Raw genomic sequence first — 22,381 nt, 5'->3', positions numbered from 1 at the left:
AAGAAGAAGAGAAAATGTTGAACTTGCAGAAACACTGTAGAAATAAATGTGTAAAAAATAGCCGCTTTTTCTGCTTCGTGGGATCTCCATGCATGCAAACCATGCATGTAGCTCTAGCGTAATTTTTGGCGTAACAACAGAACTGCATCTGCATGCAAGTTCAACACTCTTCTCTTTTTTACTCTAGGTTTATGTCATCACACAACCTGTGTATCTAGATCTCCTAACATAACATTCTTGACAGTGTTACATGTACTTCCTCCTTTCTTCCTCCTTTTAAACTATATTCATAAATTAAAAACATAGCCTGATACTGCAAGAGCATAATTACATGTACAAATAAAACAAGATCATAAACATGCAGGTAAAACGCCTGGCTCATTAATTATTGAGTGCATAAAGAGAAAGTGAAAACCCAAAACACATGATAGTGATAGCTGTCAATAAGAAATTCCATCTGATACGTACTAGTACCATATTTCAATAACTTAAATCATACCTAAACAGCTACAGCTACACAACAACTAACACACGCATGTACACTTTGGATCACACAACTGGAGTTCTTGATACCTCTCTTTGCTCCCTCTTTTCAAGCTGAGGGAGAAGAAGAGGAGCGGTTTCAGTAGCGGCACTCTCAGCATCACTAGGCGACTCATCAAGTTGCTAGCAGGGGTTGAAATATGGAGTGAACACATTTGTACTGACCAAACAACACATGGTTAACTTATATGAGTAGTATTATATATACATGCATGCATGGGGCTAGGCTGTAGAAGTGGAGCCAAGCTTCACGTACGAGTCAGGGTAACAGAAATTGCTGCAGCAACCATTAGAAACTTAGTCTATGGATTACCAGCACCATATGAGACATACACGTACAGACTTTTGTTCATTGATTAACTTACTTGAAGTTTCCTGGACCTTTTGAGCTTGTGAGGACACTTCTTCATTATTCTATGGTACTTCACTTTCAGAAGCGCAAACCATCTCCCGGGAACAGTGTACATACAGGGGCAACTGTGGAATAACAGATCAGCTACATGTACATAATATGGATGTAGTCAGAGGAGGTTAGACACACGTCATCATTAATTCACATCTAACATTTATTGCTCACATAGCCATACAGCTGTAAAAAAAAAGCTATGGCTATATACCTACAATGTATACATGGCCTTACTGAGTGTATAACACTTGACTACATGTAGCTGTGTCTGTTGTCTGGTTGGACCAGTATTAGCTATAGACCATAAACTAGATCGAGTAAGAGACAATAGTTCAGCGGTGCTGTATGAGGCTTGAACTGGGCTGGGGCTAACAAGAATATAACACTCTATGCAATGATCAAGTTGTCTGGAAGCTTTATTAGTAGCCAGGGAGTCACAGAAATGTTGATTTCAGTCTCAAATAACCATGCAAAACCAACTAGAATTGCACATGCATATAGAGAATAGTTGTCAATAAGCTGTAACGCTAACTTCGTTCTATTAAAAATCAGCCTGGAAATGAGGCTATGCCAGCTCAGCAAACAGTTAGTGAATGTGATCGTGTCTAACGTCCTCTGAGTTATAATGAAAGCACCGCGGGTAAAAAGCTACATAACATAAAGTTAGCATTTTCCAAACATTATATCATGATCATGCAGGCAAAATCCAGAAACACAGAGAAACTCCAAGAGTGGATGATTGACATGATTTTTATTAAAAAGGATCGATGTCCGTCGTCCAAGTCTAAAATTAGTGGCTGCATCAGCAGAGCCTTGCAGATCTCTCCTCACTCTTGCAGCTACCAATAGCTATAGCGTTCTAGTGCAGAGCTAACTACTAAGTGGAGTAGCAACACTCCTTGGACAAGTTTTGCTACGCACTCTTCTGAAGGCTGCAATGGCATTCCAAGTAAGTATATAACTAGGCATAACTCGAGAACCAAGCATTATTTTGCAAATCCACGAAATTCCAAGAAAACGTCACTAGAATTAAGCCTATAGAAACTCCTATTTGCACTTCATTGATCCTTGAGCAGCTGTAGCAGTCTACACAGACAGGCACACGAACACACTACCTCACTTGCGCATGCGCACCGGGGCATAATAATACCAGCAGTCCAAGTTAAGTGTACATGCACGTGTATACTAATCTCTTATTAATTTTCACAGATATACAGTAGCCTAGACATACTTATGCTCAGAGTATGACTTACGCGATCCGAAAAAGAGATCTTGAGTCCTCTACGATGAAGTTAGAAGAGAACATGAGAAAAATGACACAGAGGACGGAAGGCATGATGATCCAGGCTCCATACCATGGATACCACCCTGCACCCACCGGTAGCGAACCAAACACCAGCGAGATGAATCCAATTAGGAATATATATGGCTGAGAATGGAAATAAACCATTCATTTGCCAAACATGTATGTAGGATTCAGTGAACCTATAAGCATTAGGCTAACAATTGGTACCACAGTGTAAACAAAGTTATGACCGTGATTCTTCAGAAGCACTGCATGCAGTCCCAAAAGGAAAGACAGTTCTGTCATCACCCTCAAAGCTACTCACTGCTCTCGCGATATGTTTCACATGAAAGTTTCTTGCACACTTACCAGACTGGTTTTGATGTGTGGGACTAGCTTGCATTTGCTGGCTACTGTTGTAAGTATAGTGATGTCAGCAATCGGAGATATTGCTATAAGAGTATATAAAGTACAATGCTTATGTAGAGAACTACTATTTTATAACAGTAGATACCAAGTAATCAAACAGCAAGTGAAAAACAGCTATAAGCAATACATACAGGTACACATAATCTCTCTTTTATTATGTAGAAGGGAGTTGGGCTCACCATTTCCGAAAATTGAAGAGCTGAGAATGGCAGCTGTTGCCTGGAGAGCAGGACCCCTCTGACAACGAGACAGCTGACAAACTGTTGGAATCACCAAGGGAAACAACAGACCCATTGTCCCGAACGCCTGCAGCGAGTACAACTTTTGTCAACATAACCTATTTGTCTAGGTACAATGTAATACAGATCTCCTATAACGAGGCAATAAACAGTGGATAGCTACATACAGGCGCCTAACACTTAAGCTAAGTACGGGTCTATAGTCAAAGATTATGGATCGATCTTTATGTTACTGACCGAGCCAGTAGCAAAGGAGAGTGTGAACCCAATGATGGTGACAATGACAGGGATGTACTTCATCGACACTCCACCACCTTTTAGCACCTGAGCAATATAGTTGTTGGTATGGGTGTCCTGCAATTGAAGATTTGTGTCATAATTATGTTGTAGACAATGAGTGTACGTAAAATGCTGTCATGCACTTACTTGAATAGCGGCACCAAGTGCCCAGGCCAGCAAGAGTATTAACAGTGGCTCCATTATGTCTTTGATCCCCTCAATCCATGCCTGTAAGTATAGTACAAGGGTGGGTTATAAAAAACGTACAATCTTTAATAAAAGTTATATTGTAGCAGTAACAAACAGTGATGGATTAAGTAATAAGTAACACATAGGAACAAGAACACTGAGTATCACTATAGGTTTTAAGGGACAAAAAAATGAAAAAATACCTCCATGAACTCAGAGAGTTTGAGTATCTTCTGTAGGCGTAGCATGACAAACAGGACAGCACTGGCTAGACAAGATGCCCAGATAAGGGCAGAAACCGAGTCGGCCATCGTGAAGATGTTAACTATAGTCATGTCAATCCTTCTCTCCTCTGGCTGGTCCAGGATTGCCTGTCTGCCTCCCATTATCATGCCCACAAGTGTTGTTATGACTACTATCAAAAACGGTACCGCTGCATTGTACCTGGGAATCGTAAACATAACGATATATACACGTACATGTAGTCAGGTTACATTGCAGGCCTTACCATCTCTTTGGAACACCTTTTTTGGGAGCCAGAGGGCCTTAAAAGAGTGGTATGTGCATGTTAAACACGTAAGGCCTTGAAATACGTACATGTTATCAGAGTTTCAATTGAAAGTATCAGTATCAGGAGTGGAAGAGGGGGTAAAATTAGCAATTGCTTGTCAGCTGCGTAGACCCAAAATTTTGGCCGGAAGCCACGCTTCTTAATAATGACGTCATAATTCACTTCTCTACCTCAGTTGGGTGTGGCCTGATGTTCTATTTGCATAGAAGATCGAAGCTAGTTTAAATTAGCAAAGCACAAGAACTGTCTATAGATTTAGACCACAGTTTAGAGACTAAATTGTTTTGCTTGCCACTAGCTAGCTAACTAGCAGCAAGATTCTGAAGAAAAGGGGGTGCTCAGCTAGATAATCAGGTACACTAAGCTGAGTAGTAGATATCTAGAAAAAAGGGGGGCATTTTCCCCCTTTGCCACCCCCTGGCTACGCCACTGAGTATTATTATTAAACGAATCATACATGCATTTTAGTACGTATGGCGAAACAGGCTGTTGCTGCAAAACATAATCAAAAGGTAATTAAAGCATCGCTTGTGGGCTTATAAATTATTATTACATAAGAAACGGAGTTCTCATCGCACCAGCCCCTGATGGGGGTCTGCACCACCATTAGCTTATTCTGCTTTAAAATATAACAATTAACAGAAACGGATTGAGCTATCTGACTCTCTTTGACGCACTCAGTTGAGAGACAACTTTTGACTGTTTATTGCATTACTGGACTACAGCACTGGGTGCATGGATCTAGGTAGCAAGCTCTCTCGCACGCAGGCGAAAAAGAAAATACCCAATGGTCAAGAATGCAGCTGAGAAAAAATAAATTGACCAGGGCTGTCGTACTGCCTCTGAAAGAATATACCACATGGCAACCAGACCTAAGTAAGTGAGTATTGTACTCACCAGAGTATGAATCTTCTGATGACTCTCCGGTGTCATTAAGGGAGTTCGCCTTCATCACAGTAGGTTGCTCCTCGTCAACACGTCCTTCATGAGGGGGAGCAGGGGTGGCATTTCTCTCAGCAGTAAGCATGGGCCCAAAGTCCCGACCAAGCACACTCACCAACACCACACAGAACAGCATCATCAGTGGGAAGAAGCGATACGCTGGATTTAATGTGATACATATCACTATACGGATCAAAGTACAATGGTTGTCGCTTCTTGTTAGTGCAGCTCTTTTCTCACTTGTGTAGCTATCGAATTAGCTAAAACTCTAGTGTGAGGCTAAATAGTAAGTCAAATATCAACTTCATATTAGCAGATAATTATTGTTATGCAAGAGTTTGAAGACACTATACAAACATGCAGCCTTTATAACGAAAGAAAAACTGGAGAACAAATCAAGTTTTAGTCTGAAGCTAAAAGCATATAGACGCTGTTAGTTGTACACACATTACATTGAGCAGTTAAGTTACAGCTGGAATACATACACACTGTCAGCTTAATTTAACCATATTATTCCTCGAGGAATAATGTCAGAGAGGCAGTTAACACATTATACATGTAATTAATGCAGCTAACTTACGTATTGTCTCAACAACCAGTATGAAGGCATCAGGCACATAAGAGTTGCTGCTGTTACTACACTGTGCTTTGCACATCGCATTGTCAAATGCACTGTGTACATACCCAACCTCCACACCAATCCAGCTGGATAGAAGGGTAACAAAACCATAATTGAAATATAGGTGCATCTCACCTTGACACTGGCACCATACTGGCCATAGCAGGACCCACACTCTGCAGAATGAAGGCAAACTTCTCTTGGCTCACACCAGCACTGCTCATTACCTACGCAAGAATATAATTATGCATAATTAACATGCACCAGCAGAGTAAATAATTTACTGTACATGTATGCAGAGAAACGACGAGCATCGAGAGGGACGAATTACCATGGGCTAATAGAATAAGTACACAGTGACAATAATAGCTTCGGTGGAGGAGGGTAGACACTTCTCATTAATTATCATGTATGTGGGGTAGAGATCACTAAGTACAGGGTGTCATACAGGGGGGAGGGGGATATCCCCCCTAGCTCCAATTCCCCCCCCCCTTTCAACTATAACTGATCGAGTGTCCATAGCTGGGTATTGAAATAACAGTTGACCTTTTTCTAGCAACATTTTCTGGTTACTTTTCTCGATCATTTCCCCCCTCTACTTCAAAATCCTGTATGACACCCTGAAGTACATGTACATGTATATTTTGTAATTGGTTGCTCTAGATTAGTTATTATATTCAAAGGTCTATACCTTTGCTATGTATGTAGCTATAATAATTATTATAGTATGTAGCTAGTTAACTTCAGTGATTGGAGCATGTACATACATCCCGCACACCAATCCAATGGACAGAAGCATTAATGTATAAGTAAGTGTGCGCATGCTTACTGATCTGAGGCTGTTCCCTGGTATGAGCACAGCAGAATAGTCATCAAAGAAAATGAGCAGGCATAGAGTGACGCAAACCACTGTGGCTCTGTAGGTTGCTATGAAGTCAAAGATTTTTTAACACAAGCGGCACTCACTTTCTCCTGGAGTTGGTGAATCGATACAGTAGTCGTGCCAAGCCAATACCCCCACCAGATTTCTACAAACACCAAAACGAAATTAAAAAGCTGACCGGTACTGCTGTGTACTAGACCAAGTATCTCACCTGTACTACTCCAATGAGACCCCCCAGGAAGAATGAGAAGACAATGATCTGTAGAAGACAGCAGTAAATATAACAATGTATATCACATTGCCACATATCTATTATACATGCACAATACAGAACGATTCTACTCACTGCTGCATGGCTTGGGGATGCTAAGGAATCCACTATGTACAAATCTACAACAAAAAAATGATGCCATAACAAAGTACATTGTATGCACATGACCTCAGAAAGTAGTATAGTATGTGTACGTACCAGGGGTACATAGCTTACACGTACATAGTGCATGTAGTTGAGGTAGATACTTACCTAAAGTTCTCACAATACCAGCAAGTGGATTGTACTCATTAGCTGTGTACAAGAGATTTCAAAACTGTTTTATACACAACAGTAATCTAACTCACCAAACGAAGCACATATCCAAATTCCAACAAGCAAGGCCAGTATCACCTGTCTAGTTATGTAAGGGCAAGGTGACTACAACAAATATACTGCTAGACTATATACCCCTTACCTGAATACTATGGCCAGCACTGCAGTCACTATCGGAGCTAACAATGTCAGAATCCCAGGGATGGCCAATAGTGTCTACAGAAAGTATGCATGTACGTGAATACCAGATAGTTGCTTAGACTAGTATAATTATAACAATTCTCTTACTTGACTAATTGGTGGGCAAATGAGCTGCTCGGGATCACTAGTGTCAGAGATTCGACTGATATTGAACTCCAGAGTGTGGTAACCCTGAGGTGTGTGTGTGTGTGCAATGGCAGTAATTTTAGCTTCAGCCAGTATAATTCTATGTAAGCCTTTCCCCTCACATTTCTGGTTGAGAATTGAGATCAGTATAATTACATAGAGTCAAGGTCAAATACACACTTCCTGACAAGAGTACCACAGATGCACACACATACACATACAATGTACAATTATAATTGATTTTGGTGGTAAAAATCGTTGATTAATAAAGTCCACTCACATTGTAGCCAACTAGAGAGTTTTTGAGCAGTAGTGTAAGGTGTGCTGTGCCGTTGCTGTCCCTAGTGGCGGTGTAGTTGAGGTCCTCATACGTCGCTCCATCCACTGTAAACCACACCTTCTCAGGAATCGCCTCGTTGTCAGGGAGAAACGGGGGAAGGGTGATGTTCAACGTGAAAGGCACACTGCAGAGAAAATTTGTTATGAAATTAAAGATCTAGATCTATTTTTATATCTACTAAGCAAGGTACAAAAATTAACGCTTCGCTCATAATTATACAGATATACATGTAGTTAATAAATAGTCATGTGTTGGGCTCTATATACACGTACAGGTACACAGGTACAGTGTGCATGTGCAGTACATGATTAATTTAGATCAACAGAGCATGCACAGATATATTTACTTAGTGAGGACAACACGAGGTAGAGACACTGCTATGCCACACTCGAACTCATGGCTGCTCCTGATTAGTGCAGGCAGCAGCAGCAGCAGAAACATCAGCACTGCTAGACCCATATTGCAGATTCCAAAACTAATATTAAAGAAGCCAGATCTATGCTGACAAGTCAAAGTCATTCACCTTTAGGTAGGTGTGGCTAGACTAGAAACCACTCCTCAAACCACTTGGGAAGAAAAGGGAGTGATTTCATGTGAACACACTTTTGATTTGCTAGACATGGCGGTCACCGGCACCAGCGCTGCCTTTGTCAGTCTAGAGTCTTATAAGCTAATTGGTGTTATAGTGACAGATCATCAGCTAGGAGTGGGCTCTGCTGCTGTTGTGGTCGAGCTAGATTACATGGGACACAAGTGTGCAGGCAAAAAGATTCATGACTTTCTTCTCAAGAGTGGAGGCAGTGATTATCGAAGCAGCAGTCGAAGCTTTAGTAAAGAGTGTCACTTCTTGAGCAGGATACAGCACCCTAACATTGTGCAGTTTCTTGGTGTCTACTTTCAGGAGCCAGACGAAACTGTGCCGATTTTAGTGATGGAATACTTACCAACGAATCTTACGGGTTGTATTGAGCATAATGGTATTCTTCCGAAAGATATCGGCTTCTCCATTCTTCTTGATATATCGCAAGGTTTACTGTTCCTCCACGATCGAAAAAAACCAATCATTCACAGAGATCTTTCATCTCACAACATACTTGTTACTCCTATACTCTCTGCAAAAATCGCTGATCTTGGTGTGGCTAGGATAATTAATATGAGCCCCTTGCAAGTGAGTGCCATGACGAAAAAACCAGGCACTGAGGCGTACATGCCTCCTGAAGTGATGGTGAAGGAACCTCGTTACAATACAAGCATCGACATATTCTCGTATGGAATCTTAATGATGCAAATCTTCTGTGGTAAGCTGCCCATGCCACACATAGGTCAAAATCGATCTGAGGCACATGGATTGGTTGCTGTTTCAGAAGCTGAACGCCGAAAAAACTACCTCGAGGAAGTTGGCAATGATCACCCTCTCATGAGTCTTATTCACAGATGCATTGATAATGATCCCAAGAAGAGACCTTCAGCCAAAGAACTAGTAGAGGATCTAAGACAAAAGGCTAACACAAACACTCCTGCTTTCCAAGACAGATTGAAGATGATGAAGTATGTCGCTGAAAAGGAAGCGAAAAGAAACATCAACCTGAAAAGAGAACAAGAAAACATCCAAACCAAATTAAAAGAAGAGCAGAAAACAAATGTGCAACTAACTAAGCAGCTGTCACAAAAGAGACTTAAAGCATTTATACCACCTTTATGTGTTTCGATGGCGATTCTGGTTATATTTATTGCAGTATTTGTCTCTCTAAATCTTGACCATACCTCACCAACAAGATTGGTTGGAGTACAAACCCAAGATTTCATGAATTCCACGATGAGCATTTGTGCAGCCAGGGAGACTATTTTTTGTGATGAATTAGTCCCAGCTATGTTTCATGGTCTTGTTGGTAATTTGTCCTGGATAAGTGGTCAAGATCTCCAAACAACATTGCATAAGGGCCAGACTGTGATATTCGAAGATTTTATGTGTTTTGGTGGCGGAGTTGGAGAAAACGAAATACATAAATACCTTGTGTACTGTTATCATCCAGGAAAAAATAAATGGAACATGTTGCCTCATCTACCTGTTAAATCATTTGGACTAGGAGTGTTCAGTGGAAGCCTTGTGGCCATCGGAGGAATAACGATGGATGGTGAAGAAAGCACGAAATTGTATACTTTAATATATGACGAGACGTCTGATGGACATTGGGTGCATTCAGTGATTCCAGATATGCCTATCGCAAGAACATTTCCTGCAGTTTTAAGCCTTCCATCAGCTCTGATTGTTGCTGGAGGGGAGAATTCCATTGGAATTTATACTAGTGACACAGGGTGGTATTGGAGTAACCAACCTCTTATGTCTCCTTGTACTGATGTGACTTTGGCAGTGGCTGGTAACAGGTGCTATCTTCTAGCAGGAAACTATTCCAAAGAACTTCTTCAGTCTGACTGGTTTCCACTCTCTCAATATATTGCTATCGACGATATCCTCTATGATAGGAATAAGGTTACTCCAGGAAATGCTTTAAAGAACCGAAATGAGCTGATATACCCCAGCTACAGGTGGAAAGAATTAGAAGGTGGTTTTAATGCGCAAGCAAACAGCTTAGTTGGAACAGTGTTAGCTAGTAACCTAATAACTGTGGGCATGCGTGGGCAATCGTCGAACAAAGACGTGAGAATGTATTCATTCTCACAAAAGACGTGGTCTTGGATAAGTGTGCTCCCTGAAGAAATTCAAGTTAACACTGTAACTATAACCTCGTTTTCACCAACTAAGTTGTTGATGACAGGAAGAAAGACTGATGGGTATTTGTCGGTTTATATTGGTTCCTTATAAGGCAGGTTTTGCATTAATTTTGTATTGTAGATGAAGCAATTTACTTGTATAATAGCAATTTTATATTATTTTATGCAACACTCACTAACTGAACATGTTATATTTATTACTACGTGACTATATCGAAATGGACTGCAAGTATAGCTGATTATTGCACAATAATTATAGCATACAGCCCATTACCTTAGGTATTAATTTATCCATGCACCCATCACCAGATATTTCACAAATCCCGAATTTCATTCTCTTTTTGGGATCTTGAAGACATTCCATAAAAATGGCACTGGCTGGCTAAAAATGTTGTTATCGCGCACTTAATTGCATGCTTTAATTAGTATGACAGTAATTAAGTGACTTATGACTATACATGCGATATGGAGTGATGCATGCATGGCCTGACCATATTAATTTAAGTCTTAAATCAATGCATGTAGTCAAAAATAATAATAATACGAGAACGTAAAACGAGAAGACAAATAAATATTCACCTAGTATAATTATTACAACTCAGGGGAAGTTAAGTTTACAACAAAAATAGACGAAGGAACATGCATGAACCGAGGTGACTCGATATCCCATACTATCGCAATCGCTGTCAACACGATAGTCAAAAGGGTGCTCAGAAACGACGCTAGTCCAATCAGCCTACGCATCAACACAAATACATCCAACCACAACCATTTGTTAACGGAGGGCCATAGGATCAAGAATGCAGTAGCGATAGAAGGTGACTGTATCACATGATGGGCATGCCTAGAAACACTTGGATTGCCTTCGGGCAGCTTGAGTGTGTTAATCCGTTCACCAGTAGGGGAAACTCGATCCGGGTGGGAGTAGGGCCATGATAGAAGTGGCTGGGTCTCTCCACTTATGACAGCAGCTGCAGTATCATATCTGTCCAGGTTGTTTCCGTGACTGGGGTTTCTTTGATACCCAGTACTTAAAGAAGGACTGAGGGACTTTCTTATATCGTAAGTCTGACTGTTACCATTTTGCAAATGTTCTTGTTCAGGAGAATTTCTGGCCTTCTTTGCTAATCGCTTCAGTTGAATATTTAGAAACAACAGACTCCAAACCCAGCCTTGTGAGAAGCACAACATTAATACTCCAGTGAATAAGCCAAAGAACGTCTGGGCTTTATTTCGTATGTCTGTCTGCTCGATCAAAGAATAAAATATAAGGGAGCTGCACAAAATAAAGTTGAAGACAAACATGAAGAATTCATAACTGAGCCGAAAAATAGGTCGATTTAGTGATAGGTACTTAATGTTCTCCCAAGAAGAATACGGCCTTGTTCCGAGGTAAGGATTTTTCTTATACACCCATACTTGTCCTCTTCGTACAAGCTGTGACAAGCTCACCATGCTTAGCATAAACCACATCCACCATCCCCAGTAAACTTCAGCAGCAGCCGTGCCGTGATTGAAGAATGCCTGATTAGGCAAGCCGCTTGTATCTGTGTTCGAGCCGACATAATAAACTAGTCCCATCAAACTGCCGCTAAGACTGTATTCCCAACCAAAGCCAAGTCGCTCTAGGACATAGCCATGAGGTGCTGTCCATATCAATCCCCTCAGGGACATACCCGCATATTCACGAACAAATCGATGGCCCATAGTCCAATTGGCTCCTTGACGGCCTACAATCCAGTCAAATACACCAGAACGACTGGCGACATTGTCCACCATTCCAATGTCCATGTAGCAGCCCCACCCAACGTACAGACTGAACCAGGTCATTATTGTGACTAAAACTGACGCACGGAAGTGAAGGCCACACAGCAACTGCAGAGGGGACATAAAAATTACATTTTCATTTTAATGACCATGGAGGAGAACAATGCCTTACAACCCAACCCATACAAGAGCTAGATGATCCCAAGAGCTAGCTAGCTATAGCTCACCACAAGCAAGCCAGTTGGAGCAGCAAACAGCAGCCTACTCAGGATATGTGCAGACCAGTACCATCGCTCCATATCTGGATCAGAGGTATTTTGCGGGCCAAATGTGACAAAGCCACCTCTTCCTCGGTTGAGAAATCCTCCAAGACATGCTATGAGTACGAAAGCTCCAACGCAGAGGAGGGCCAGCAGGACTCTACATAGGCCTACTGCAGCTGCTGCACAACTTGTGGAGGGCATCTTGCGAGAGGTCTAACCTTAAACTAGCAGCTAGTTTGCAAGTAGATCTATGTACGTACGGTCTTGATTTTATATTACAATGGAGCCACATGACACAAGTCACATGAATGTGGGCATGACAGGAAAAGGTATGGCACAGTGAGTTTAGGGTCGTGGAAAACTGCACTGAGCAAATTTTGGTCAATAATAGTATATACATGTACATTTAAATATGGCTGATGCTCGGTATTGTGTGGAGTATGCCAAGACTGGTCGTAGCTCATGCAAGAAGTGCAAGAGCCAGATTGAGAAGGGTGTGTGTCGCATTGGTAAGATGACTCCAAACCCCTTCAGTGATGATGGTGGGGACATGAAAGTGTGGTATCACACGAGGTGTATATTCGAAACATTTAAGGTGAGCGTGTGGTGTTGATCTCCAGTAGCTGTTTATACAAGTGTTCGTACTTATAAATATGCCGGAGGCTAGACGTGTACATTATATTAGGTCACCTCAAGTTTTCAGCTCATAGGGGATAATAATTATGATTATGACGTCGTAATATAAAATTAGCTTGTGTGGCTTCAGAACAAACGACATCTTGAAAAAAAAGGCATTTATGTTACTGTGCATACGCTGAAGCAACCAGGGAAATATGCAAATTGGGTGGTGGAGCTGAAACCAAGTACAGTAGACTCTCGCTATTCCGGTTCTCTAAAGTACGGCCACCTAAATATACCGGCCATTTGGTTTGGCACGGATTGCGGCCACTCGCTATTCCGTATACTGGCCAGTATACTGGCTGCCCCAAATGTAGGTTTTTAATGTGATTTTATACGGCCAGATATGACGTTTTGGGTATGATTTTGGCAGATAAAATTGGAGCAAAATGATTCATTTTCCTCGAGACAAAATCGCAAAATTAGTCATTAGATTCGAGGTTAAGACATTTTTTAGCCACGGCTATTGTCTGAAATGCAGCCACCTCACTATTCCGGCTAAGCTGCACTGTCCCAAGGGTGACAGGATTAACAAGAGTATACTGTATTCACTTCTTAATTATACTTATTCCGAGGTTGAAATAAATTATATAGCCAAGCTGGTTTCAACCTGTGGTTTGTCTTGGTTATCCTAATTCCAGCGCCAGAAAAATTTAATTCTTCTTCTGAGTGGCGCATCTTTTAGAACCCCCAAAAATTGCGTTCAGCCCAAGTGGCGCTTATGCTCTACAGCTACAATGTAGTGTAGTGTCTAGTGCAGTCTCTTAGTACTCAGGTGGATGTATGTAGTACTGACAGCATGTTTGGTTTTTGTTCTCTGTAACAGCTGCATCTAGACAGTTATATAAAAAAAATTATTGTGAGCGTCAGCAATAATTTTTGTTTGCGAGACTGCACAAAGTCGAATTGGGTGCCATATAATTATGAGCGACATACATATTAAAGTTTCGTGTGTTGCTATAGTACGCAATGTCTAAGAGCTATACACAACAAAATCCAAATTTTTTTGCCCCCTGATATGATACTACCCCCCCCCCTTTTATTCAGAGAGAAAGGGACAATGTTCGTATGAATGGACAAAAATATTATGCAAAGGCAACCTATAAGCCACCAGAAATCACTTCAGATCATAATAACAAATTCTCCCCATACTTTCAAATCCTGTATGACACCCTGCAGCGTGCCCGAGCCACAACCAAGAAGATTGAGACACCTGCTGATGTGGATGGGTTCCCTGAGCTCAACGACCCTGAAAAACAGGAAATCAAGGACCTGATCAAGGAGTGTGTCACAAGCAAGCCTCCGCCTAAGACAAAAAAGGCTGTTCGAACCACTCTCACTGGGGATACCTCAAAGTCCCTAGGTCAATAAGAATCTCCAGGAAGTTTCTGTCTAAAAATATTATATAGCTAATCTAATCTACCACAGCGTGCTTGCAGGTAATATGCATGCTGAATGACGCTTCTTTACAACTTACATCACTGTACTGGCATCGGTAGCATCACATATTTTTTCTTTTGCACAGGAAAATCTCCGAGCAAGCCATCTGCAAGTAGTGCAGGACCATCAACCATCACACCAAGTACCCCACCCATCCCAGCTGATCCTTCCAACCAGGATAACTTGTTCAGTGAGTTTAGGGCTCTTTGTGGACGCCTGGAGAAGGAGCCCAAGTACAATGGGAAAACAAAGCTAGTATCTGATTTCATCAAGCGTGGCAGCAGTGGAGGTTTGTGGCTGCATCATTATTACCAGTTTTTATTACATGTAAGGCTCTCAAATAGCTAGTGTACAATTAAAATGCAGCCTGTGTTCAATCTGAAAGTTGATATACGTATAATAGATGTGGACCACAAATGGATGAACGTACATGTACAGTATATGAGCATACAGGTGAATGTAAATTGCTTAGTACTTACTTCTGTTTGTGTCTCCAGCTTCAATTATTTCCCAATCCTACATGTAGATGGCTATAATGGAGATGTGTACTTATTGGTAAAGCTGTTGCTACCGACAGCTGGGAAGAAAAGGGTGTACAACTTGCAAAGCAAGCAAATTGTCAAGCTTCTCAGTCAGGTAATTCATTGACCTGTGCCATGCACAGGTAGCAGCTAGAAAGACATTCACATTTTCTCTCAAAAGCTTTGCACTGGCAGTGTGTTTACTGTGCTAATGTAATTACTTTCTCTCCAGATCTTTGGGACCAGCTTAGAAGACATGGTTGAAGATCTGGAGAAGGTACAGTTTTCTTGTGCCCTGGAGGTTTGTCCTTGTATTAATAGATGTACTTCACTACCCCACAGGGAGATGTGGCGGAAACTGCCAAGACATTTTTCCTGACCAGCAGCTGCACTCCTCCTCAAAGCAAGAGCGCCCTCACTCTAGCCGAGGTACGTCACCATGGATACAGTTATGTTGTGTGCAAATTAATGCAGCCCTGAAATACTCTGTATGCATATTATTTTACCCATCTCAGACTGTCTCAGCTATGAACTATGAAAGATTATGTGCATAATTATAATATACTTAAATGCACTTGTAATTTAATATGTTGTGCCACCTTCTATTATACACTACTTGGTGCAGTGTTCTTCAATCATCATTCAATGCCTCTATCCACTTGCAGGTGGACTTTTATCTTGATGAGTTAACCAAGGTAACCAAGGAGGACGACCAGAGGGCACAACTCAAACAAGTTGTCGAACGGTACGTACATGTACACTGTACATAGTCGTACTCTGTCATTATAAGTGTACATTAAAAGATTGTTGCGCATTAAATTGTACTCATCAGTAGTGATTATCTATGTAACAACCTTGCCATGGTATTCATTGACATCACCCAATCCCTAATAGTCTGTTTTCAGTTGGTACATTCTTGTCTTGTCTTTCTTGTACCTCAGGTGCTCCGAAGAAGACCTCAAATATTATGTACGTCTGCTAAAGCACGACCTCCGTATCTTTGCTGGGCCTAAGCATGTGTGAGTATATGTATATATAATAATTATATACACACTAAGCATGGAAAAATGTTATGCCACCATGTTAATATAGTTTCACCCGTCTTCAGTTTGGATGCTCTAGACCCGAAAGCATACAAGGCGTTTCAAGCATCCAATGACCTGCAAGACGTTGTGGAGCGTGTGCTAGGTGGAGGGGGTGAGAGTAGTGAGGGTGGTGATGGTCGACCGTCACTGAAGAGGGGGATAAGTGTGAGAGCCAGCCTAATGACGCCAGTTAAACCAATGCTGGTAAGTAGAGCATGTTACACTAGGTGCTGCATGGTGTGTATGCATTAGTGGCACAGCAAAACACATGATCAATGATGAACTTTGGTTAAAGTCCTGAAATAATTGTTTGCTACGTGTTACATGTATATGGTTTATATAATTATTTGTGTATAATTACAATCTATAGTTTTCACGCATTATGTACTTTTGGCTATAATAGGCTGAGGCATGCCGTGCTGTTGCCATGGCAATGAAGAAGTGCCCTAATGGGATGTATGCTGAGATCAAGTACGATGGAGAGAGAGTGCAGGTGCACAAACAGGGTAACAAGTTCGAGTACTTCAGTAGGAGTCTAAAGGCAGTGCAGCCTCACAAGGTCAGCTGTGCATGTATACGAAAAAATATTGAATATAGGCTGGCATACATGAAGTTCAAGCAGACAAACAAATTTCCATTTTTTGAACGGTAGAAACTTTGCTAGTAATAGAAACGTCATCCGCCTAGGACTTTGCACTTTTACTCTTCGCTAAACTTGTGCATGCCATAATTATGTGTTCTGTCTGTAGGTCGAGCATATAAAGGACTACCTCTCTAAAGCTTGTCCCCATGGTGACAATATGATTCTGGATGCTGAGGTGAGTACTGTAAGCAATTGATATATATTTAAAACTCTCCTTTGTGCAGGTACTCATGGTGGACACCAACACAGGCAAACCACTTCCATTTGGCACTCTGGGGATTCATAAGGTTTGAATGAAAATGCATCTCCTCCTTTCCATGTTTCATATGCAGACATTTATTCCCTTTTCAGAAATCGGCTTTTAAAGATGCTTGCTGCTGCTTATTCATCTTTGATATTGTATATTTCAATGGTGAAACACTTATGGACAAGTAAGTATTATTATCCACGGAACACTGCTCACACTATTATTGCCATACCAGACCTCTGATGGAGAGAAGGAAGATTTTGGAGCAGAATATCAAGGAAGTCAAAAACCGGATAATGCTGTCAGAGCAAAAGCTTATTAGAGTACGTATACTACACACCCAGTTCACTGTAACGTATGTAGCTTGTTGCTGAAGGCATATACATTGTTGCTCAAGGCATATACATTGTGTACATGTTATGTATGTCTTGCAGCAAGAAGAGGACTTGTCTGACCTGATCATGAAGGTGATCAAGCAGGGGCTGGAGGGACTCGTGCTCAAGGACACTAAGGTTGGTGTGTCTGTAATCACCGCACATGCACACACAGAACCTGAGTGTGGGATTAAATTATGTCGACAGAGTGTAACCAACACCGTCCAGTGATTTCATTGTTGATCAAATACATTGTGCGTCTCTTGTACTTAACTATACGGACATGTGACCATAGTTCATTGTACATCATAATTATGTATGTTGTGTAAGATGATATTGTTCCAGAGTGTGTATGAGCCCGGGAAGCGTCACTGGCTCAAGGTGAAGAAGGACTACCTAGAAGGCGGGGCTATGGCAGACACTGCCGACCTAATCGTGCTGGGAGCCTACTATGGAACAGGAAACAAAGGTACATAATGTATCTCGAGCTTTTTCAGTCCTAATTTTATGCATGGCACAGCAGTGTATTACTTATAAAAAAAAAAGTATGTTTCCATAATTATAGGCTGGTTTGTGGAACATGCAGATGTATAATTATAATGTGCATTTATTTGTACATTATTATATTTAAGGACTAACCTATGTAGTACACTGCCACTGTTTCTTCGCACAGGGGGAATGATGTCAGTATTTCTAATGGGGCTTTATGATTCCTCCACTGGGAAGTTCTGTACTGTGGCCAAGTGTGGTAATGGTCATGATGATGCTACGATTGCCAAACTGCAAGACGAGTTGGATATGGTCAAGATCAGCAAGGTTGTAAATTTTATTTACATGGAGGTGTTTAAATGTATCGTTTTAACAGACGTAATGTAAACACACTGCAATACTTTCATCTTTTTTGTTTTGTTTTCAGGATTCTTCCAAGGTTCCTTCCTGGTTATTGGTGAATAAAAGTGTTGTTCCAGATTTAGTCATCAGGGACCCAAAGGCAAGTTACTGAATGAGGATACTCAAATACATTGTAGTACAGATCTGAATAGCACTAGAATTTGTTGGCTTCTTTAACACAGTGTGCTGTATAAGCTTTCTTTGGGTCTTCATCCATCCTAGTCATAGCTTCTACATGCAGACTTCCATTTATGGATTTGCAGTACGCGTTCACAAAAGTAGTGATATAATTATGTATTATGTTGATAACCCGTGCTCTATGTACATCCTACATTGGATTTTTACAGATCTATAGTTAAATGTGTGTAGAACTGTACATGATGGGCAGTCCAGTTTGCTGGTACAGACACCCGCACAGCTGAACAAAACAACTTGTGAATAGCTCCACTCAGTACATACCTGGAGGTCTTGAATTAAAGCTGCCGTTTCTGTGTGCATCTTAGCTTGTCAATAAGAAAGCTTTGTTGACTTTTAAATCTGCTTCAGATCTTGTAAGGGTTGTTTCAGACAAAATTAATACAGTATATATACAGTGTAAATGCCTTTTGCTATCAATCTTACCAACTGAGCGATCATTTTCTAGTGATATAATGCACTCTATGTTCTTCCTCTGTTCTCAGATTGCCCCTGTGTGGGAGATCACTGGTGCCGAATTCTCCAGCTCCAACATTCATACCGCAGGAGGTATCTCCATCCGCTTCCCACGAGTCACACGAATCAGGGACGACAAGAACTGGTCAACTGCCACTGATCTGGCCAGGCTGAAGGTTTACTAATTGTAACCACTTCTTAGATATCCTAATAATGTTTTTGCTTATCTATAGGTCTTATACGAAAAGTCGAAAGAATTTATCGGTAAGTGCATGCAGAATGTGATGCACAGTAACATATACATGTATGCAATGCAAATTAAGCTTCTTGTGAGATTCTTCTTTGTTGAAACTTGGAAACCAACTTTAATACACACAATTATTTATGAACATACAGTCATTTTAGCCCCCAATTTTACCTAGCTATTATGTTCATTAGTTTGTACTGTAAATCCATCTGCAGACATTCCTGATTTGATGACGTCCGTAGCCCAGGCCAGTGGTTCTGGTGGAGGCAGTGACTGCGATACAATGGCTAGCCCCAAGAAAACACCCACTAAGAGGAAACTAGAGGGTAACCCCAAACCATCACCTAAGAGGTCAAAACCAGTCTGCAAGTATGGCCCAAAGTGCTACCAGGCAAACCCTAAACACATGGAGGAGTTTGAACACCCATGGGCAAGTAGCAATGTGTGTGATACGTCTGCAGTTGGAATAGACGTGTACAATATGTGTACAAAACAATGCCTCACTATGCATAACTATGTAACAGAAAAGAAATGTGCCCCCAACCTTGTGTATATATACAGTACTGAATTTGTGGGGGTGTGTACATGTAGGTAGGACCTAGTACTCCATGCAGTTAGGGAAGTCTGTTTCCTAAGCAGAAAGTGTCAGTTAGCCAAATGGGATATTTCCTATTGCTATAGTGATTCGGTACAAAATACACAGGTACACAGGCCGGTACATAATAAATAGCCATAGGGTGTTGATGAGCTGTTCTTTGTGGTTCAATTCATTCCTTGAAATTCGAACTGACTCCATAGACTGTGGAGATTGTGTCCAATCACCTCTATAATTATATCTACAGGATGTTCTGACGACTCATAAGCTTGAGAGTGCTGGGTTAAAGATTGAGAAGGTATGTGTGACAGAAGACATTGACTGAACCATAATTGACTTGTTGTGTCACTCCATGCAGCCTCTATTGGACATCTTCACTGGGGTCAAAGTTTACATTCTACCAAATACTCTGAATTCACTGCAACTTGAAAGATATTTCACGGCGTACGTCGTTTATCTGAAGCAGTTGCATGTACATGTACATTGTATGTGATTCGATCTGTTTCATTAGGCAGATTGTTGTGCACATGCATCGATCTATAAAGACATTTCTTTCACGATTATGGTATTTGCATGCATACAAACATGCAGTATTATTTTGCAGACCTGTAGTAGCGAGTAAAGTCCTATCTCTGTACAGGTATGACGGTGAGGTGTTAGACGAGCATCAAAAGTCACTGGCTACCTACATCATTGGCAATGAAACACCTAAGGTGATGTACTGCGCTGTGTGTGTGTGTGTGTCTACGTCATTGTTTGATTCGTGATATGCTGGTGTAGGATTCTGGGGACATCAAGTGCCTCAAGTCTGATTGGATTTGGGACTCTTTAGAGCAAAAGACACAACTGCCAGTGGAGAACTACTTGCACACAATGTGAGACTTTTTTTTAGAGCTAGGAGTTGCTATAATTATTATTGTTGTCATTTTCTGTGATCTACACTCTTTTACAGTACATACCATAGTTTTTCAAATTTAATGCACTATAGTTGTTTTTAGCCAAAATGTATATATGACTTTTGTCATTATAATTTATACATAGTCATGATGTATATTGTATGTTAAAACGTAACTGGACCTACATTATGGTTTGTCTGACCTGCTATTTGCTGCATGCTTGATGCACCTGTTGGGGGCAAATTGATGACAGACAATATAGCCTGCAATGCAACACTTTGTTTTAACCATAACTAGTTAGTTATTTGGGTTGAAGTATCAACCTTCTAACATCATAACCCGAGGCGCGCAGGCCTCAGATGAATCTGCTCACCTGAATGTCAAAAGTTACAGATTGGATTATAGCCTCAACACAAGTAACTAAGTGTGGCAGATTTTTCACATAAAGCTTTTCGTGTCAAATAAAAGTGAGCAAAAAGGTAAGAAGGCTTGAAGTGCAAGTTGCTATAGCTAAACGCAACTTTAATTTGACGACACATGTGCAATACATCCATATTACGTGGAGCCCTATTTGTTTTCATGGGGGGAAAGCTCCATGCATGCAGGCTTCTTCGCTGACTCAGCTGTGATCCTTGTACGTCCCATGCAGTGCATGTCTGACCATACACCAGTCGATCCACGTACTAAATGCCGTTTTCCAAAACCGTGCCATAATTATAACTATAGAGCACTGAACCCTCCTTGAGGTTTAGTGAGTCTACAGCCGCGTGTACATCTAGGCCAACGTAGGTTCAAGCTTCTTAGCTTCTTAGCTTTTGCTCGTTTTTACTTGACAACAAAGATTTAACATCAAAACTACTACCTTGTAATTGTGTTGAGGCTATTCATGGTACAAACAAAGTGCTATCGCATCCAGGCGAGTGAGACTCAGAATACACAGACAGACAGACCGACTACTACAACCCGTGGCGCCTCGATCGGGTTAATAATTGGGGTGCATTCGAGTGTAGATACCCTAAATAGTGCCTATTGCGCAAAATGTGTCCCAAATGATGCTTACTGTGTATGTGTATATAAGGTGTGACTCCCACTCTGTATGTTTAATACAGATGATATCAACCCGACGATCAAACCTAAATGTATGCATAGTCTACATGCATGCACCGTTTATAATTGTTAAGCTCTAGCTTAATTATCTTGGTGTAGAGGGATTCTAGACAGGCTAGCAAATTTAAATTCTTAGATCGAGGAGCAAAACATCAACTGACAATACAGGTAAAGTGAAGGTAAAGCGAAGTGAGGTAATAATGGTGCATGCTTAAATATGTGGAGCGAGGTCCCAGAGGCTCGCACAACAACAAAGGGAGGAAGTGGAGCATTAATAATGAGAAAAGACAAGAGCGCAGAGAGAGTGTAATTTACGTCTGCTACAGTACGGGCAGAATCCAAAACCACTCTCTTTTATGCGCTCTTGGAAAAGAGCAACATCAACATCATATCATGGTTAATATATATAATATATATGTGTAACAGGTGCTAATAAGGTTCTAATAATGTGGCCCCGGCCAACCGTTCTGAGGGGTGATTGGCCGGGCCGCGCCCATGCAGATAGATCACTCCTTTGGTTATTAGGCGCACTAAATGTTCACAGATAGTTATCTATTACTCAAACTATACATATAATATATCATTATGCATCTTGCGGATTGGAT

General features: G+C 41.1%; 4 protein-coding genes across 6 annotated transcripts; 2 read left to right on the top strand and 2 right to left on the bottom strand.

Moving 5' to 3' along the window:
• Nucleotides 1-286: 286 nt before the first annotated feature.
• LOC135333248 (uncharacterized protein HI_1586-like) lies at nt 287-8,157 on the bottom strand. Its single transcript, XM_064528169.1, has 22 exons — nt 7,985-8,157; nt 7,579-7,762; nt 7,260-7,343; nt 7,114-7,187; nt 7,004-7,053; nt 6,909-6,950; nt 6,732-6,775; nt 6,597-6,644; nt 6,469-6,530; nt 6,332-6,419; nt 5,638-5,729; nt 5,464-5,588; nt 4,839-5,042; nt 3,879-3,915; nt 3,574-3,814; nt 3,329-3,409; nt 3,140-3,256; nt 2,843-2,969; nt 2,604-2,686; nt 2,203-2,378; nt 909-1,020; nt 287-666 (listed from the first exon to the last, which is right to left on the bottom strand). The coding sequence occupies exons 1-22, from the start codon at nt 8,155-8,157 to the stop codon at nt 550-552; spliced, it is 2,361 nt and encodes a 786-aa protein (XP_064384239.1). The 3' UTR covers nt 287-549.
• A 53-nt stretch (nt 8,158-8,210) lies between these two features.
• On the top strand, nt 8,211-10,685 carry LOC135333249 (uncharacterized). The gene has a single exon (XM_064528170.1). The coding sequence runs from the start codon at nt 8,258-8,260 to the stop codon at nt 10,460-10,462; it is 2,205 nt and encodes a 734-aa protein (XP_064384240.1). The 5' UTR covers nt 8,211-8,257; the 3' UTR covers nt 10,463-10,685.
• A 164-nt stretch (nt 10,686-10,849) lies between these two features.
• On the bottom strand, nt 10,850-12,688 carry LOC135333250 (uncharacterized). The gene is made up of 2 exons (XM_064528171.1): nt 12,366-12,688; nt 10,850-12,246 (listed from the first exon to the last, which is right to left on the bottom strand). Exons 1-2 carry the CDS (start codon nt 12,600-12,602, stop codon nt 10,963-10,965), a joined length of 1,521 nt encoding a protein of 506 aa, XP_064384241.1. The 5' UTR covers nt 12,603-12,688; the 3' UTR covers nt 10,850-10,962.
• Nucleotides 12,689-12,737: 49 nt separating this feature from the next.
• Nucleotides 12,738-20,870, top strand: LOC135333246 (DNA ligase 3-like). Of its 3 annotated transcripts, none has more exons than XM_064528166.1 (25): nt 12,738-12,996; nt 14,259-14,442; nt 14,605-14,808; nt 14,923-15,155; nt 15,273-15,317; nt 15,383-15,469; nt 15,706-15,785; nt 15,982-16,059; nt 16,149-16,329; nt 16,529-16,684; nt 16,875-16,943; nt 16,993-17,055; nt 17,120-17,199; nt 17,251-17,338; nt 17,450-17,527; nt 17,735-17,858; nt 18,063-18,205; nt 18,306-18,380; nt 18,961-19,107; nt 19,165-19,195; nt 19,394-19,620; nt 20,021-20,071; nt 20,132-20,217; nt 20,414-20,486; nt 20,554-20,870. In XM_064528166.1, exons 1-25 carry the CDS (start codon nt 12,814-12,816, stop codon nt 20,650-20,652), a joined length of 2,865 nt encoding a protein of 954 aa, XP_064384236.1. In that variant the 5' UTR covers nt 12,738-12,813; the 3' UTR covers nt 20,653-20,870. The 3 variants fall into 3 exon arrangements, with proteins under 3 accessions (XP_064384236.1, XP_064384238.1, XP_064384237.1); XM_064528168.1 differs by having other exon boundaries at nt 12,739-12,996; nt 15,046-15,155; XM_064528167.1 differs by having other exon boundaries at nt 12,739-12,996; nt 19,394-19,608.
• The last annotated feature ends 1,511 nt before the right edge of the window (nt 20,871-22,381 follow it).

The sequence above is a fragment of the Halichondria panicea genome, chromosome 3 (assembly GCF_963675165.1).
Source record: "Halichondria panicea chromosome 3, odHalPani1.1, whole genome shotgun sequence".
Classification (NCBI taxonomy): Eukaryota; Metazoa; Porifera; class Demospongiae; order Suberitida; family Halichondriidae; genus Halichondria; species Halichondria panicea.
The sequence above is the reverse complement of the archived record's forward strand: the minus strand, read 5'-3'. Positions and strand labels throughout refer to the sequence as shown.